At 39.3% G+C, this 16,793-nt stretch overlaps 2 protein-coding genes across 4 annotated transcripts; both read left to right on the plus strand.

The window, feature by feature from the left end:
• The first annotated feature begins 462 nt into the window (after nucleotides 1-462).
• LOC126369721 (frataxin homolog, mitochondrial) lies at nucleotides 463-1,529 on the plus strand. 2 transcript variants are annotated; one of them, XM_050014298.1, is made up of 2 exons: nucleotides 463-846; nucleotides 1,210-1,529. In XM_050014298.1, the coding sequence occupies exons 1-2, from the start codon at nucleotides 556-558 to the stop codon at nucleotides 1,459-1,461; spliced, it is 543 nt and encodes a 180-aa protein (XP_049870255.1). In that variant the 5' UTR covers nucleotides 463-555; the 3' UTR covers nucleotides 1,462-1,529. The 2 variants fall into 2 exon arrangements, with proteins under 2 accessions (XP_049870255.1, XP_049870257.1); XM_050014300.1 differs by having other exon boundaries at nucleotides 466-840.
• Nucleotides 1,501-16,189, plus strand: LOC126369613 (uncharacterized). Of its 2 annotated transcripts, none has more exons than XM_050014115.1 (17): nucleotides 1,501-1,628; nucleotides 1,794-1,927; nucleotides 2,363-2,487; nucleotides 3,375-3,532; nucleotides 3,796-3,976; nucleotides 4,898-5,004; nucleotides 5,594-5,815; nucleotides 6,329-6,529; nucleotides 7,011-7,197; nucleotides 7,582-7,724; nucleotides 8,286-8,405; nucleotides 9,665-9,869; nucleotides 10,287-10,379; nucleotides 10,870-11,075; nucleotides 12,065-12,160; nucleotides 13,345-13,488; nucleotides 14,830-16,189. In XM_050014115.1, exons 1-17 carry the CDS (start codon nucleotides 1,554-1,556, stop codon nucleotides 15,025-15,027), a joined length of 2,595 nt encoding a protein of 864 aa, XP_049870072.1. In that variant the 5' UTR covers nucleotides 1,501-1,553; the 3' UTR covers nucleotides 15,028-16,189. The 2 variants fall into 2 exon arrangements, with proteins under 2 accessions (XP_049870072.1, XP_049870073.1); XM_050014116.1 differs by having other exon boundaries at nucleotides 4,898-4,989.
• The last annotated feature ends 604 nt before the right edge of the window (nucleotides 16,190-16,793 follow it).

The following is a 16,793-nucleotide window of genomic DNA, read 5'->3' on the forward strand; positions in this document are numbered from 1 at the left end:
CGACAGGCATAAAATTTATGGAACACATATAAATTTTAGGCAGAAATCTAAAATAAGCCTCTAAAATTTGTATATCGGCGTATAAACCTTAAACTATAAGTTGACAGCACACGTCAAACGGGTTGCATAATCAGCGAGACATCTATCAGATTCACCCGAGTTATTCATTCATACACACGTTCATTTTAAAATTAACAATCGTCCATCGTTTGTCCCTTTTTTTTACCTGTATAATTTAAAATAAAATTAGATGGTGTCTACATGAATTAGCACCTATGAATAAGTAATTATCGAAAATAAATACAAACACCTGTCAGACATAAAATACTTGTTCATGTACTTCATGTATAGTGTAGTAGTATATCATGCAAACCGTATCTGCTTCATGTAACAGAATATTAAAAATACTACACACCCAAAACTTAGGTAGGTTAACTGAAGTCATCCTCAATGATACAAACGTCAAAATGACGTCCAAAATGTCAAATTAACATAACCTCTTCAAACCTTTCCAAGTTATTCTGTTTGTTTCTAGTGGCCTAGAGTTACCGAAAGATGATACGAAATATTCTGCGTACCAGCCGGTGGCTGGCACGGCGGCAAATCAATACTTTAACCCCAGTAGTGCAATACACAAGCGTGAAGACGTTGAAATACTCTTCCAGTACAGTATCTATCCGAAGATTCGCTACTCCCTCTGATAATCCACAGTCTTCAGAACATATTGAACCGGCTGTTTTTGAAGAAATTTGCAACGAGACTTTGGAATCTCTATGTGACTACTTCGAACAGCTAGTGGACGAAACCCCTGATTTGAAAGGAGCTGACGTAACATACAGTGTAAATGTTAATATTATGTCCTTACTGTTGTTGACATGCAAGTGCTAAATTCTACATAATATGTTGATATATTCTGATACAAATTGATTTGGCTCATAACATATAGAACATAGGTATTATTACTTATATAATTAAGAAATTACCTCAGATATTGATAGCCATTGAAAATATTCAATGCCAAATCATAAAATTCATATTTTAAATGGTATCTTAAAGTACAGTACAAACTTAAATACTTCAAATGTAACAAAAAGACTGCTTAATTGTTGACTCTACATTTCATCAAATTATTGGTTAATTTTAAATTCTATTTTTTTAATTCCTTGTAGAATACAGACAAAGACATTGAATCAATTTTATCTGTTTCAGGATGGAGTACTAACAGTGGTTCTAGGTCCTCAATACGGAACCTACGTGATAAACAGACAAACACCGAATAAACAAATTTGGCTCAGTTCCCCGGTGTCAGGCCCTAAACGTTACGACTTAGTTCTAAAAGACGGTGGCTATTGGGTATACAAGCACGACGGCATACCTCTACATAGACTTTTACAAAACGAAATTTCAAAAATAGTGAAAAATAAAGTCGAATTCCATAAGTGTGCGCATAGCATAGTGTGATACTGTTAAATTACCTATAATATATATATTTATTTTGTTGTTTAAGTAAATTGGTTTTTAATAGTTTATTTTTGTTTTTTTTTTTTTCCAAAATGGAGGTTATTGAAGATGGGAATATTATGGATAGGATCCCTATTCTCTTGCAAAGGGACCTTGAATACTACCAGGTGAGTTATTATACTTGTGAATAATATTTGTATCACCATGTTGAATATAGTTTTTACGCTTCACTTTTGAAAATAGTGAGTGATAGGGAAAGGATAAAAAAATATATATCACAGTATTTGTAGGTTATACTAGTATAGTAGATAATAAATAGGTAAATATTACAGAAAAACCAAACGGTTCTATCTGAGATTGTCTGCCCGGGAGTGGTTGGTGGAAGGCTGGATTTCCCGAGGAATGCATCATTTGCTGCAGTTAAAATAGTTATCTGGCTTGAAGAGGAATTCAGCATTGCATTTCAGTAAGTGACTCAGTATTATTCTTTCATTTTGTGAATAGCTCCCATCCAATCCCAAGTGGCAAATACGTAGGGCTACATACACAAATACACATATGTATTTATATTTAAAATACACTTGCAGACACACATACACACGAAACTCATTGATTGTAGGATAGGTGAATATATACTTCGATTGTTGTAGATACTTAACTTTTTTTTCCAATATTGATATGCATAAAAGTACAGGTGTGTTTATTTTTAATGCAATTTATGGTTACAATAAAGAACAAGCTTTAGGCTTCCCAGTTAGTTTCTCCTGAGATGATATTATTAAGGACTTCATAATAATCTGGGGTTTTCTGGTGCTAGTTAACCATCTTACTTTCGAACAAACGGGTGATGAGCCCGCAACGTTTTTCCAAACTAGGAATTATGAAGACTATCTTTTCACAGGCATGGATCAGGGATGTTCGTGACAACGGGAGAGGATAATGGGTCTGATGCAGACATTATAGTGAAGACATCCGATCCTGACAAGTTTGTTCAGTTGGCTGTCAAGTCTAGTGACGCGTTGATGGGTATGTTATTACTAGCTGTTGAGATTGAGATAGTTGAGAGTTTGGTAGTAGTGACCAACCAAGCGAAGGCAAGGGTATAATCACTGTGGGGTATATCCCACTAATACCCATTTAGTGCTCTGAACAGAAACACGTCTATTATCATAATTAAAACACATAATAACCCCCACCTACCCCACCCAACCTCTACCTACTCCACTCCAATCTCACCAGTCATCCCATGATCAAGGTACTTGCAACAGTTTCGAAATATCGGGAGTCTCATATCCCTACTTTAAACGAGTACCCGTTACTATGTGTTACCCGGTACCCGTTATTATGTGTTTTAATTCTGAACAGAAATGTAAAATAGTCTTTGTCGAAATTATTAGAGTCTAATTTTATACTCCAGGGGGGTTAAAAAGGTCACATCTAGGTCACATCGCAGCAATTCATCTAAAAAGCAATATTGTAATTTGACATTTGCGTATATATAAAAGTAAGTGTGCAATGCTATCAAATGTCAAATAGCAATATTGTTTTTTTTTAGATGAATTGCTACAATGTGGCCTTTTTAACCCCTCAGGAGTCATTCGTTAATTTAGACCTTCTGACTGACAAACGGATAGACCCAAAACGGTTTATGGGTACTAATCGGAAGCTGTCTCTGTACATAACTAGAAAAATACTTTCATTCCAATTTTCGCTGGAATAAAAAAACAAACTTTTTTTCGAAATATTTATTTGCCTCACTCAATTGTCTTTCGTTTCTGATTTTAAACAATAGGTATTATTTATTTCTAACAAAAGAATAGCAATGCGTCAAATCTGATCAAGTTTTGCGACCGACTGCAAATAAAATGAATAGAAAAAGGAAACCTGGTTAACTATTTAACATTTTTTCCCAGAACATCTCCACATGCTAGTGCAAGAAGCTCTCGACCACGCAGACTTGCCGGTCCTGACAGCCACCCTCGGGGCTGCAGCGTTGTTGAAGAACAGCCTCTTCTGCTACCTTCAGCACGTCGAGGACGCCGCCACTTCTGAGAGCCAGGGTTCAATGCAGGTATACCTCGTCATTTCACTGAATTTGGAATTAAATTGTATTATTTAATATTTTTGAAATTACACATTTTTTTAAGTTCACGACTATATTCCAATTGGGGTAGTCAGAGGTACCATCGCAAGATAACACAATACTTACCTCTGTCAGATTTTACGACATGCCCGGAAGACAAGCAGCTGAATTGTTCTATGTTTTTTATTCGCTCCCAATCCAGTATAGACGCTATAATTTCTTTAAAAAAATAAAATGGTCTATTATTCCAGGCGGCATACAAACGCTACGTGACTATGTCAGAAGCGGTGGCGGAGCGTGTTCTGGATCTGCACATGCGCGTGGTATCGCTGTATATGGTACAGGACGCGGGCGGCCGGCCCATAGAGCAGACTGCGCGCGCGCACCACGCCGGCTCCCCGTCTGTGCACGCCTGCTGGCTCTATATGAACGGTCAGTGAAATGTACCAACACTATCTATGTAGTGTTTTTCTTATTTAAGATTTAATTGGGTAGTTTCCAACTAGTCAAATCCGTCACTTTTTACTAAACGTCAAAACACGAAATTACTATGGAATTTGTATGAAAAAGTAACCTGTGACGTCACAGAAGATCGTGACAAAATGTCGCACTTATTATTAAATTTTTATTTATATAAATTCATAAATATGTTAAATAGAAAAAAGGAAACGCTTTTTGTCACCTAAGATATGTCTTTATTTCTTTAGTAATCACATTTTCATAATTTATCTTTGACCTAGGCGGACTATCTATGTAGTACGCTAATGGAGACGGTACTAGACCTGTAGATGTTCACTATAGTACACATAACATAACGTAAGCTACCTTGAAGCGAACGAAGCGATACACTAATAGTGTAGGTATTTCGGATTCACTTTTTTAATAAATTTTAAAATTATATTTTAAAATTCTAAATTTTCGGATGTACAAAGTTTCTGGCCCAATGCCGGAAGACACACTGTCGAAAAAACATTTAAAAATATATTTGGGTACCTAGTCAGAGCTACATCCATCGCAAGATGAACTAAGTACTCACCTCACCGAGCTTTTTGCTACACCAACGTGGTAAGGTGGTAAGCCATCGCTATATAAACATATCGCATTAACTTATTTGACAAATTGAAACAAAGTGTCACATAATGTCACAGGTCCTATATGAAACAGGGTTCTATCACCGTGCTGAACAGGTTTTAGTATTTTGTATAGGTTTTTCAACCAGTGCACTGGTATAGATGGGATTAGAGCATCAATAGGGTAAGTGGTTGCTTATAACTGGCTTAGGACTCTGACCATAACATTCCCCGACCCTCCTATAATCAAAATAACTTCGATAATATGAGTATAATTTTGCAGGTGTCCGTAAAGATTTGTGGGATACAGTGCCGCCAAGAATGGCGCAAAGGATATACGCTGGAATACTTAATGAAATCCTCACCATTCTCACTGTGAGATATTGTCAGGTATATATTTACTAACTTAATAGTTGTTTAATGTCATCAACACTAGTCAAAATAATAATAACCCTGACACCAGGGTAATAACCCACACGATAGAAGAGAAAATCAATCACTAGCCTATAAGACTAATACATTCCTGCCGTCGGAGCATGACAACCGCGTTGCGACGCGAATTATATCTAGGCGAGGGTTTTGACCAATAACCGTACAACGACTATCAACGTAGATAACATTCGCTGCGTCTATCGGTCTTTTGCGATGTTAAAATTCCGCTTGCTACGTGCACTTTTAGCTGCTTGCCCTGCCGAGCATGTTATTAAACTACACAGGGATTGTGTCCTTCCTTACAAAACGGTTATTTTTGTGGGCATTAGGCTGATCCCTTGACACCATAAGGTTCATCATATCAACAGTGGCTGCAAGTTATGTTTAATTATATGTGGCTCTGCCCTCTCCACTAAAAATAACGAGCATGATTTCATGTATATAGAAAAGACACTGCTCCGCGAGCTTGATTTACCTCACAAATATTAGAGTTGAATTATGAACATTCTCTATTAACTTGTCAAAGCTAAATTTCCATTTATTTCAGACGAACACCACAGAAGTGACAACGCCGCTTCTAATTAATGACATACTGAATATCCTTCTCTGTATGGCTCAACTCTTGCCCACGATATGTTCGTCTGGGGCTGATTTGGCTGGGTTGGATGTCAAGCAGCAAGCGAGGGATGTTAGAGATGTTCACGCCAAGTGTAACGAACTGTTCAAGTGTTTGGTCTATAGAGGTGCTGATCTCCATTACATTCACCAGGTAAATAAATATACTATTCAGCTCCCTTTTTCAGAAAAAAATAAAAAAATAAAGCAGTAATCTAGCAGGATAATCAAAAGCAAAAGATGCATCATCGAGAGCATTTATGATCCACGCAGGATATTTTATTTTTATCTGCCATACGCAATAATGTTTTATTTTTTTATTTTATTACATAAATACAAATCACTAGCTGGCTAAGCCCAAACTAACGCATGTTTCCCAAGAGAGAGACTTTGAGATTCAATTTGCTTCGATCTTAATATACTTCTCTTGTGCTTCCTCTATTCATCAATCGTTTCAAAAACGAGCGCTGGTTAAGGCAAAATATTCAGTAATTGGGTCTACCTTACTATCATGTGTACCACGTGCCGATGTAACGTATAAAATATATCCAAATCATGGATGTAAGTTGATTCATCATCTCCATGGCGTTATGCCGTTATTCACAGGGTCCGCCTGTGAGTTTAGTACTTACATAGAATGCCGTAATTGCTCTTCACATAATTTCAGGCGTTCAAAGAAAAAGACGACTCGCCGATACCCAAGAATAGTCCAGCTCCGTGGTTCATATTTGTGAGTCCGAAGCTGTTCGGCGAAGCACTTGATGACGTAATGAACAGCCCACTGGACCTGCCTGATAAGACTGCTATTGGCCTGGAGCTGATAGTCCTTCTAGCCCAACCTCAACCGTCTTGGCCATTGTTAGTCAAGGTATTATTATGTTACTATTATACTTACTTTCATACACTAGTTTAATAAGGAATTTTGGTACGAAATCCTAAAAATGCCAGACACATTATAAATTAGGATTCCGTACCAAAGTTATATAGACTGCAATGCAATGAATTGATGTGCTTGCCTTCCCCGGTATTGAGTACCTAAACACCGACTGAGGGATTGTATCCATTCCAACATGATGGACAAGTGGGACCAGCACTGAGCTTGTCATCCTCATAACATAATACTTACTTAGAAATCTGTTTCATTGTATATTTAATATGACGCTTTGGAAAGCACTAAGTCGTTGGTCCTGGACTTCTAGCCCATACTCTTCCACCAACCCGCAGTAGAGCAGTATATTGTGTTGGTGTAGCGGTGGAGTATAATCCACCTCCATCATGGCTAGATTTGGAAAAAAATATTGGAACTCAGAAAACTTATTGTTGATTTTTGATTTTATTTTATAATCTAGGTGCTGATGATGCGAAACTGTCAACTAATCCGGTCTCTCCTGATCCACGCTGTGAAGCATACGTCTATAGACAACAGTCGCTGGCCTGCCAACGGGTGCTGGTACACTGTGGAGGATAAACGAGGGAAGTGTGAGGGCTTCCTCTGTACTGCTGACGGATTCTGCAAGTTTAAAGGGGATAGTAATGGTTAGTTTTGGTTTTTACATAATACTCATGCTCGTGATCGGTAATGGTGGATAGAGCCATAGTATAATAAAACCAGCTATGCTCAAAAGTGACAGCTAACATTTCAAGGTTAGCCGCGCTGACGTCATCTCACTTGCCATTTAGTAAAAATAATACTTTGTAAGGAAATTTTGAACTTTTAGTAAAAGGTTTATTTACAAGTGATATTGCAATTTGAACACCAATAACATTATAATTTGTGGGAAGGAACTTATACTATCTACATAGGTAACTTAATGTATACGTATTTACAACACAGTTCGGTTGCTTTTTCAGAAAATCTCCCTAGCGTCTATTTATTTATAGGATGCCAGCGCTTTTAAAGTGTTAATTTATCTATTTTAGCGGGAGAAGAGTACGCCAAAGCTGCAGGTGCTATGACCTTCATATTGGCTTCGATCGGCAGCAAAGCAGAACTCAAGTCTACGTTGTGCTACGCTTTGGAGATCTCTGCGAGAGACTGGGCCGCTTGCCTTGATAAACGACAGGTTAGTGACGTCATCTCTGCACCCCTTAAAATGTAGCATGATGACAATGCAAGCAGCATGCTATGGCTATAGGTTTATTGAAATTGATATTCATCGTAAAATAAAAAAAAACAAATGTTTCAAGGAATGTCCTATCTTTTTCGCCCTTCTTATTGCGGTTCTCAATATTTACGTTTTGGGTTTATGTAAACTATTTATTTGAGACTACAAAATCACATGTCTAAGACCTTTACCGAGTATACGTATAAAAATAATACTACTACTTGACAATCTGCCAAATGACAAACAAGCCAAATGAGATACTTTTTACGGAACGACAAAACGAAAGTTTTCTTTGCAGTTTGTATGGGAATACTGTCCTGTGACGTCATGAATAAAAACAGTCGAACGTCGGCGTCGTGCCCTTACTTAATTCAAAAATGGAATTCGAAAATAAATCGAAAAGCAAAATTAGATTGATTTTTGGTCTGTTCTATTTTTAAATTAGCATTTTATAATTTGTCTTTGACATATTAAAACATAAAACTTACTGTTTTTATAACCTATTGTTATAAATTCCAGGTGTGGTGTGATCGGAGGCCGCCGTGGCTAGCCGCTGTATTGGCGCTCGTCGGAACCGCTTTGCAGTTCCTACCGCCTATCTTAGTCAATGCCATACAAAACGGAGCTTCTATGTATCAGGTGTGTAATATGTAAAACAAACATAATAACTCCATAAAAAAAATACCTCAGACTTTATATTCTAACATTGTATTCAATAAAATATTATTTTATCACCTTGTATCCCCTAAGGAATAGGTAGATGTATATTTAGAAACTCGAACTCCTCCGTGTTTCGGAAGGCACGTTAAGCCGTTGGTCCCGGCTGCATTAGCAGTCGTTAATGATCACCAATCCGCACTGGGCCCGCGTGGTGGTTTAACTTTTCGAACGCCGGAACGCAGATCTCAACCAGACACAATGTAAAGTCTTTTGTTTCTGTTATCTCGGCAGATGAGAGGTTAAGGCCCGATCTCCCTATCCATCCATAGGGAAGGCCCGTGCCCCAGCAGTGGGGACGTTAATGGGCTGGTGATGATGATGATATTTAGAAACTGACTGACTCACTCACTCATCACGAAATCTGAGTAACTACCCGTGCTTGGAATCTCAAATTCTGCATAGAGATTCCTTTTAGGACGTAGGTGCTTACTTCTTCTATCGTGTGTGTTGTGAGGTGAATTACCCACCTCATCAACCCTGGTGTCAGGATTACCATTGAGCCGCCAAAGGCCCCTGACATGACTCATGTAACGACTACGTACTTACATCAGTAAGTAGTAACCGGGACCAACTGCTTAACGTGCTTTCCGAAGCACGGATCATCTTACTTTCGGACAATCTGGTGATCGGCCAGTAATGTCCTAACCAAACTAGGGACCACAAAGTAATTTTTGTGATATGTCCCCACCGGGAATCGAACCCGGGACCTCCGGATCGTGAGCCCAGCGCTCAACCACTGGACCACGGAGGTCTTACTAAAACGGGGTTTTAAAAAAGGGTGGCAGTATGTATGAAACTTCTATAGTTTTAATAGTAGAGTTTCACGCAAATAATGGCCCCGATTCCTGCAGACATCTCTTAATTTTACTTTAAGTTATACCTGTCATTTTCTTATCCGTCGAAAAGGAAAGGGACGGATGATTGACAGCTCTTAATTTTAGGAAGAATGAGTAAATAAATGAATAACCCGGGCGAATTTTTAGACGGTTGTTTTAGATTTGTGCTTAAAATTGACGTGTGTTCCATAAATTTTATGCTTGTCGATTACCCGTCCCTTTCCTTTTCGGCGGATAAGAAAATGACAGATATAACTTAAAATAAAATTAGATGGTGTTTACAGGAATTAGCACCAATATGTTCTTAAAAATGAGTAATTAAACTATTTGTTTTATTTTCAGACAATGTCTCTCTGCCTAACTTGCATATCACGAACCCTGGACTGCGTTCCGCGTACGTTCTTCAACGCGTCTGACGTCATACAGACATGTCTACCTTCTAACGTCAACCCCGTCGGAGGGTCCGTGTTGTTACAAATGTTGATCACTGTCGCCTATGAGGAACTACAGAAATGGGCCAAGAGGGAAGTTGCTAAGGAAAAGGCTGGTAAGCGGTTTTATTTTATACAGGGTGTTAGTGACATCGTAACGAATACTAAGAGGGGTGATTCAGACCATGATTATGAGTAAATATGAAGTAGAATTTTCCGTCGCAAAATTCACGATTATTTTTTTCAATTCTATATTTTTGTGATCGAAAATTACACTTCATATTAACTCAGAATAATGAGCTGAATCGGCCCCCTCAGTATTCGTTACGATGTCACTTACACGCCGTACCAGTACATACTGGTAGCCATAGTAGGTATGGGTGTTAGTGACACCGTAACGAATACTGAGGGGGAAGATTCAGACCATGATTCTGAATTGTTATCAAGTGGAATTTCGTGTCGGAAAATTCCCTTTTTTCCCAAATTTCCTTTCACATAATAAACATTTAAGAATTACATTTTCTTCTTTCCAGCTGCCTCTGAATCTAACGGCCAAGCTCATAACATGAACCCACGAAGCAGACCGAGACAAAAACAAGTTAGAATTATGAGTATTGGTCATACAAGTGAGTACTTTTTCTCGATAAACTTGTTGAAGGTCAATTTAAAATTCTTGAATCTACGTCATTTTGTAAGGTGTAAGGCTGAGAAGAAGAGACGACAAGAAACTGCAACAGCAACACATCTTTTAAAACAATGTATAAGTACGTTGCAAATTATTTTAATAACTAGAGGAACAAAATTAATAACAAAAACTTTTTAAAAAAGGTTATTATAAGATTAATGATTATTTAGAAGATAAGAATGCATGAGGATAACCGCCTGAGTTCCAACATTAGGCAGCCAAATTACTGAAATGGTATTAAATATCATACATTTTTTTAATAACAACTCGGCCCTGTGCCGCAGTTTTTCTTGCGGCTACTTTTCCTCAGCTATAACCGAAAACTATATTTGCATCTTTAGTTTTAGGCGGATGTGACGTCCACAAAAGATATATAATTATGTCACCTAATGAATAAACATATTCTTTAGTCTGAGTACCATGTTTCCCAGACACATCAAGTTCCGTAAGTTTCGACGGGCTAAGCACTCCATCGTCTATCGCGCTTGGCGTGGCAGAGGCGCTGTGCTCTATCGACGAAGACGACAAGCATACGCAGGAGATAGCGCTACTGGTGGAGCGAGCGAATGCGCCCTTCGCAATCTCCTCGCGATTCGGGCTCCAAGACTTCCCGGAGTTCGCTGAACTATTCCAAGAGGTAAGAAAATACATAAATACATAAACATATCTGTAACACGTAACAGGTTGCAGTGATTATGATGTGAAGTTATCGCGCGCAAGCCCTAATAGGATGAGCCGGGCCGCACGTAGTCTAGACGACCGCTTGCTACTACTTTTAATACGAAGTCCTATAGATAATGATGAACCATGGTGAGAGACGACCAGGGGGGCTAAAATGGCCACATCGAAGCAATTAATCTAAGAAAGCAGTATTGTAAAATACAAAAAAAAAATATTCAAAAGACATGGTATTACAATGTTTATTACACTGCGATATCCACACTAGGCATGCCTGTGTCGTGGGTATTGCTAATTGACATTTCTTTGCATTGCGCACTTCTTTTTATATGCGCAAATGTCAAATTGCAATATTGATTTCTTAGATGAATTGCTTCGATGTGGCCATTTTAACCCCCAGCCCATCGTCTATATCTCTGACGGCTTTTACAACATGCCTGGGGAAATAGCAACTGGGGGGTTACATCGAAGTAATTCATCTAAGAAAGCAATATAGCTATTTGGCATTTGTTTGCATTGCGCAATTGATTTTCACCCCCCTGCCACGTTTTTCTATGACGTCACAGGTTGGTTATTCATACAAATTCCATAGCAATTTTGTGTTTTGACGTTTAGTAACCGACATAGCTCGGAGAATTGCAAAGCTGAAGTGGCAGTGGGCAGGACACATAGCGAGGAGAACCGATGGCCGCTGGGGCGGAAGGGTTCTGGAATGGCGACCACGTGTCGGACGACGCTCAGTGGGTAAGCCCGCTACAAGGTGGACCGACAATCTGGTAAAGGTCGCGGGAAGCCGTTGGATGCGGGCAGCGCGGGACCGATCGTCGTGGAGATCCTTGGGGGAGGCCTATGCCCAGCAGTGGGCGTCGTACGGCTGATGATGATGACGTTTAGTAAAAAGTAACTGATTTGACTACTTGGAAACTAGCCTATTGTAATACTTTTCAGGGTGAGGTGCCTGGAGCTAAGGCAGAGTGCGCAGGCGACGCAGCAGCGTTGACAAGTCAAATTCTTATGACGGCACCTGGAAGAGACAGTCTCAGGGTATAAATAAATACATACATCCATAAACTCACACCCGTAACCCCTTCTTCTATCGTGTGGGTTGTGAGGTGAATTACCAACCTCATCAACCCTGGTGTCAGGGTTATTACTCAGCCGCCAAAGGCGCCTGACATGGCTCGTGTAACGACTACTTGTTTACATCAGTAAGTAGTAACCGGGACCAACGGCTTAACGTGCCTTCCGAAGCACGGATCAATTTACTTTTTGGGCAATAAGGTGATTAGCCTGTAATGTCCTAACCAAACTAGGGATTACAAAGTGATTTTTGAGATATGTCCCCGCCGGGATTCGAACCTGGGACCTCCGGATCTTGAGCCCAACTGGACCACGGAGGTAGTAATCCCTAATGGGTGGGTAGAGCTACAAGTAATCAAAGACAACTCGCATCCACTGTTGATGATGAACCTTATGGTGACATCGATCAGTTTGTCGCCCATAACACTTATCTATCATGTGTCAAACGACTCAAGCCCTCTGCCGGATAAACTTTATGAATGAATAAAATGAATGAATAAATGTTTATTTCGGATTTTGATCCAAAGGTGTTAGTAGGTACAAAAGAACTTAATATTAATGTTAGTAAGTAATACATAAGAAACAAAAATAACAATTGTTTTAAGTTTACACGGTTATTATCATAATTAAAACACATAATAAAGGTTCTTACTGCGTGTAAATCATGGCACTTGCAACAGTGTCGAAATATCGGGAGTCTCATATCCCTACTTTAAACGCGGTACATAAATAGCCTATATACGTCCCACTGCTGGGCACAGGCCTCCTCTCAATCAACCGGAGAGGGTATGGAGCATACTCCACCACGCTGCTCCACTGCGGGTTGGTGAAGGTGTTTTTACGGCTAATAGCCGGGACCAACGGCTTAACGTGCCCTCCGAAGCACGGAATCAACTTACTTTTTCACAATTTTTTGACAATCAGGTGATTCAAGCCTGACAAGTCCTTACCAAATAAAGGACAGTCTCACAAAGTGATTTCGACAATGTCCCCATCGGGAATCGAACCCGGACCTCCAGATCGTGAGCCTAACGCTCTTACCACTAGACCACGGAGGCTGTTAAACGCGGTAAGAACCCGTTATTATGCGTTTTAATTAAAAATAACAAAAAATGAAACAGACCTTTAACCAGTGTGACTTTTTCTAGGTGATTTATGACCATCTTCAACTTCACGCAGACAGAATATACGATGAGCTTGGTGTCCGAGAGAAGAGTGACGCGGACATACCTCTGAACAAAGCGCCTCTTCTGTATATCATGTTCCATATCGGCAGACGGCCTTTTGATCAGGTAAGTCTCTCTTCCCCTACATTTTTAATCATTCGGACATTCAGCCTAATTTCTTTACAGTTAATAAATACTCCTTTGTACATTCGATAAATTCGACAAGTCGGGTCGGGAAATGCTGATTACTAAATAAAGACAGATATATAGATAGAAAGACAGAGATATATAGACATAATATATAGAACTAACGAAAAACATTTTCTATTTAAGTAACCTGTTGATGAATTTTAATCAATAAAAATTTAATAATTATTCTGACATTCTATCACGTTTTTCTATGAAGTCACAGTGTGCTTTGTGCAAAACGCAATATTTTTTTTGCCGTGACTTATTGTAGATTTGCCGTAGATGGCATTAACTACTTGGCCGGACAAATGGGGAGCGCTGAGGGCTCTCACCCAGTAAAAAAATTAAGACAACAGGCCTGAGGGTGCCCAGTTGGGCGCGAACCAGGGCTCAGGGCGTCGTTTGAGAGGATCGTATTGAAAAAAATGGGACCGATAGCGGTAAGCGCCAAATGAGGCGGGGTCGGTATCGGGGTCCTGAAGTGTTTGTTGTCGCGAGCTGATTGGCCGCCTCTATAGCCAGAGAGATCGGGTCGTCAGGATCGTATATAACGTCCTTTGGGCGCAGATACTTTTCCGTCCCTAAGCGGAATGTATTCGGAGAGTCCTCTTAACCGGCGACCATGCATGTAGCCCTTAATGATAGTGGGGGAAACGAAGGTGGTAAGTCAGGATCGCAGTATATAGAATTCCGTCTCTACCTACCCCAATGCGAACAAAAATACGAGGACACTACTAGGATAGGTTTCACAAGTTCTACTTATGTGACGTGCACTATTAATAACTAGAGAAATAAATGGCATATTCAACTATGGTCACCGGGGTGATATAACCCAGGTTTTACTATAGGTATTTAACAATATTGTGTGTACATAGTAATTTGATATTGTGGTACGAGTAGGGTTGTTGTAGCATTTACTTGGCACCGACTTCAAAATTATAAAATTAATTAACTAATTGAAAATACAAATATGAAGTAAATTTATTTCTTGCTTTTTAGTTTTGCATTTGAATCGGGCTTTTTTTTCTTAATTTTTTTTTTCATAAGCATATCAAACTATTTTCATTAATTTGTAAAAAAGGACTAAAATGTTCCGGTGATTTTAGGATACCGAAATAATAATTTGAATTGGAGTCGCCTATGATCACCCAGGTGATCACTTTTCGCGGGTGACCAAAGGGCACTAAACTGTGGCCGACTAAAGCCGAATAGGTCAATTAAAGATGGCTTCTGATTCTGACTTCCCAATGCGAAATAGGCGTGTTCTTATGTTTCCAGTACTTCCGAGGCGAGTGGCCAATGCCGTGGAGTAAGTTGGTGACAGCGGCGCGTGCGTGGAGCGGCATAGAGGGCGCTAGAGTGCACGTGTGCAGGCGGGAGGACATGCGCAATGCGAAGACTCAACACAAGTGCAACAACAGACTGCTACTCGACCTGCACCACTTGTTCAAGACGCGAGCTGAAGCACTCTTGTAGGTGTATTAGAAGATACTAGAGAGAGTGGAAGTGGGAGGTTTAGTGCAATTCACACCTGAATGTGATTTTTCAATAAGGCGCTCATCATCATCATCAGCCCATCAACGTCCCCACTGCTGGGGCACGGGCCTTCCCTATGTGGGTGGATAGGGAGATCGGGCCTTAAACCATCACGCGGGCCCATTGCGGATTGATGGTTATTAACGACTGCTAATGCAGCCGGGACCAACGGCTTAACGTGCCTTCTGAAGCACGGAGGAGCCCGAGATGAAAACTTTTTTTTGTGGTTTACCCATCCTATGACCGGCCTTTGCGAAAGTTGCTTAACTTCAACAATCGCAGACCGAGCACGTTTACCGCTGCGCCACCGAGCTCCTCAATAAGGCGTTCACGTGTTTTACTATAAGGTCGATGTAGAGAGAGACCCATATACCAATTACCTAAATTAATGTACTTACAAAAACACAATGGAACTTCAACTAAAGTTATTCTTTTTAGGCAATAGTGGTGATTCCAGCACACACCATCAAATTTTATTTTAAGTTATGCCTGTCATTTTCTTATCCGCCGAAAAGGAAAGGGCCTGGAACACACGTCAAATGTAGTTTAAGGCAGAAATTTAAAAACCCTCACAAAATTTTATATTGGCCAATAACCGGACATAATTAAGCTGATAGCACACGTCAAACGGATTGCGAAACAATGACGGGTATAACTGAAAATAAAATTAGGAGATGTCTGCAGGAATCAGGGCCATTGACTATAATCTGTATTACTTGCTTCAGCAACACATTGTTATTTCTATAAAACGTGTATAGCTTTCTAAAATCAAAACAATATACAATCTACATAATATACAGAACAATATCATGTACCCACTTTAGAACCCTGTCGCACTATCATAATTTGATATTTAATGAGACTTACGGTTTAATTTGTCAAAAAAGTTAATGTGACATGGTTTCAAAGTGTATACATATTATAATTAAAGCACATACATACACACACACATTGTTGTGTATACATATTAGTACTCATGTTTCTGTTCTCAGCATAATTCAGTAGAACAAATCCAGATCTAATTCTCTGCATCACTCTTATGTCTCCCAGACAGGGGATCCCGCTGAGTGTAGACATGAGACCGTACACTGTTTCTCTGTAATAGCGTTCGTAATAAATATTGCTTTAAATCACTATAATTTCGTGGTTTTATTTTCCACTGTAAGAATGATAACCTAATCTTTGAAGAATCAGCTTTACTTTATAAATCAATCCTAATTTTTACCGAAATATCGAACTCAAAATCCGTGATAGCCCTGTTCGGAGAACGCGTGACTTCTTAGTGTCAAGGGTTTGAATCCCGGCTCGGGCTCTAAGCCACTCACTTTGTGAGTTCGAATTCATGCTTTGATCATAGATAATTGATATCACGTTGTTTTCAGGATTTGCGATCGGTTAATGGTAATGGACTCGCCCCCTATTACATGGGGCTTAAACATGAACAGCAATACGTGGTCGGTAATATACAGCTTCCAAAAAAACTATATTCAAGTAGGTTACTTATCTATTTTAGAACATTTTTTTGAAGGCAAGATTACATTTTTGTATTTCCTTATTTTCCTACCTCCTTGACTTAATCCGGGATAGCTTCCGAATGACTGGCTTGATTTTAATGATTTTGATATCAATGTAAAGTTAACAGTTGAACCTTTAAAATGATGTATTTTTTATGATTAATAAAAATAAATTTCGTACTTTAGCTCGCG

The sequence above is a fragment of the Pectinophora gossypiella genome, chromosome 9, assembly GCF_024362695.1.
Source record: "Pectinophora gossypiella chromosome 9, ilPecGoss1.1, whole genome shotgun sequence".
Lineage (NCBI taxonomy): Eukaryota > Metazoa > Arthropoda > Insecta > Lepidoptera > Gelechiidae > Pectinophora > Pectinophora gossypiella.

Coding starts and splice junctions, on each gene's coding strand:
- LOC126369613 (XM_050014115.1), top strand. CDS start 1,554: ATGGAGGTTATTGAAGATGGGAATATTATGGATAGGATCCCTATTCTC. Junction 1,629..1,793: donor GGGACCTTGAATACTACCAG/GTGAGTTATTAT, acceptor TAAATATTACAG/AAAAACCAAACGGTTCTATC. Junction 3,977..4,897: donor CTGCTGGCTCTATATGAACG/GTCAGTGAAATG, acceptor ATAATTTTGCAG/GTGTCCGTAAAGATTTGTGG.
- LOC126369721 (XM_050014298.1), top strand. CDS start 556: ATGATACGAAATATTCTGCGTACCAGCCGGTGGCTGGCACGGCGGCAA. Junction 847..1,209: donor ACGTAACATACAGTGTAAAT/GTTAATATTATG, acceptor TATCTGTTTCAG/GATGGAGTACTAACAGTGGT.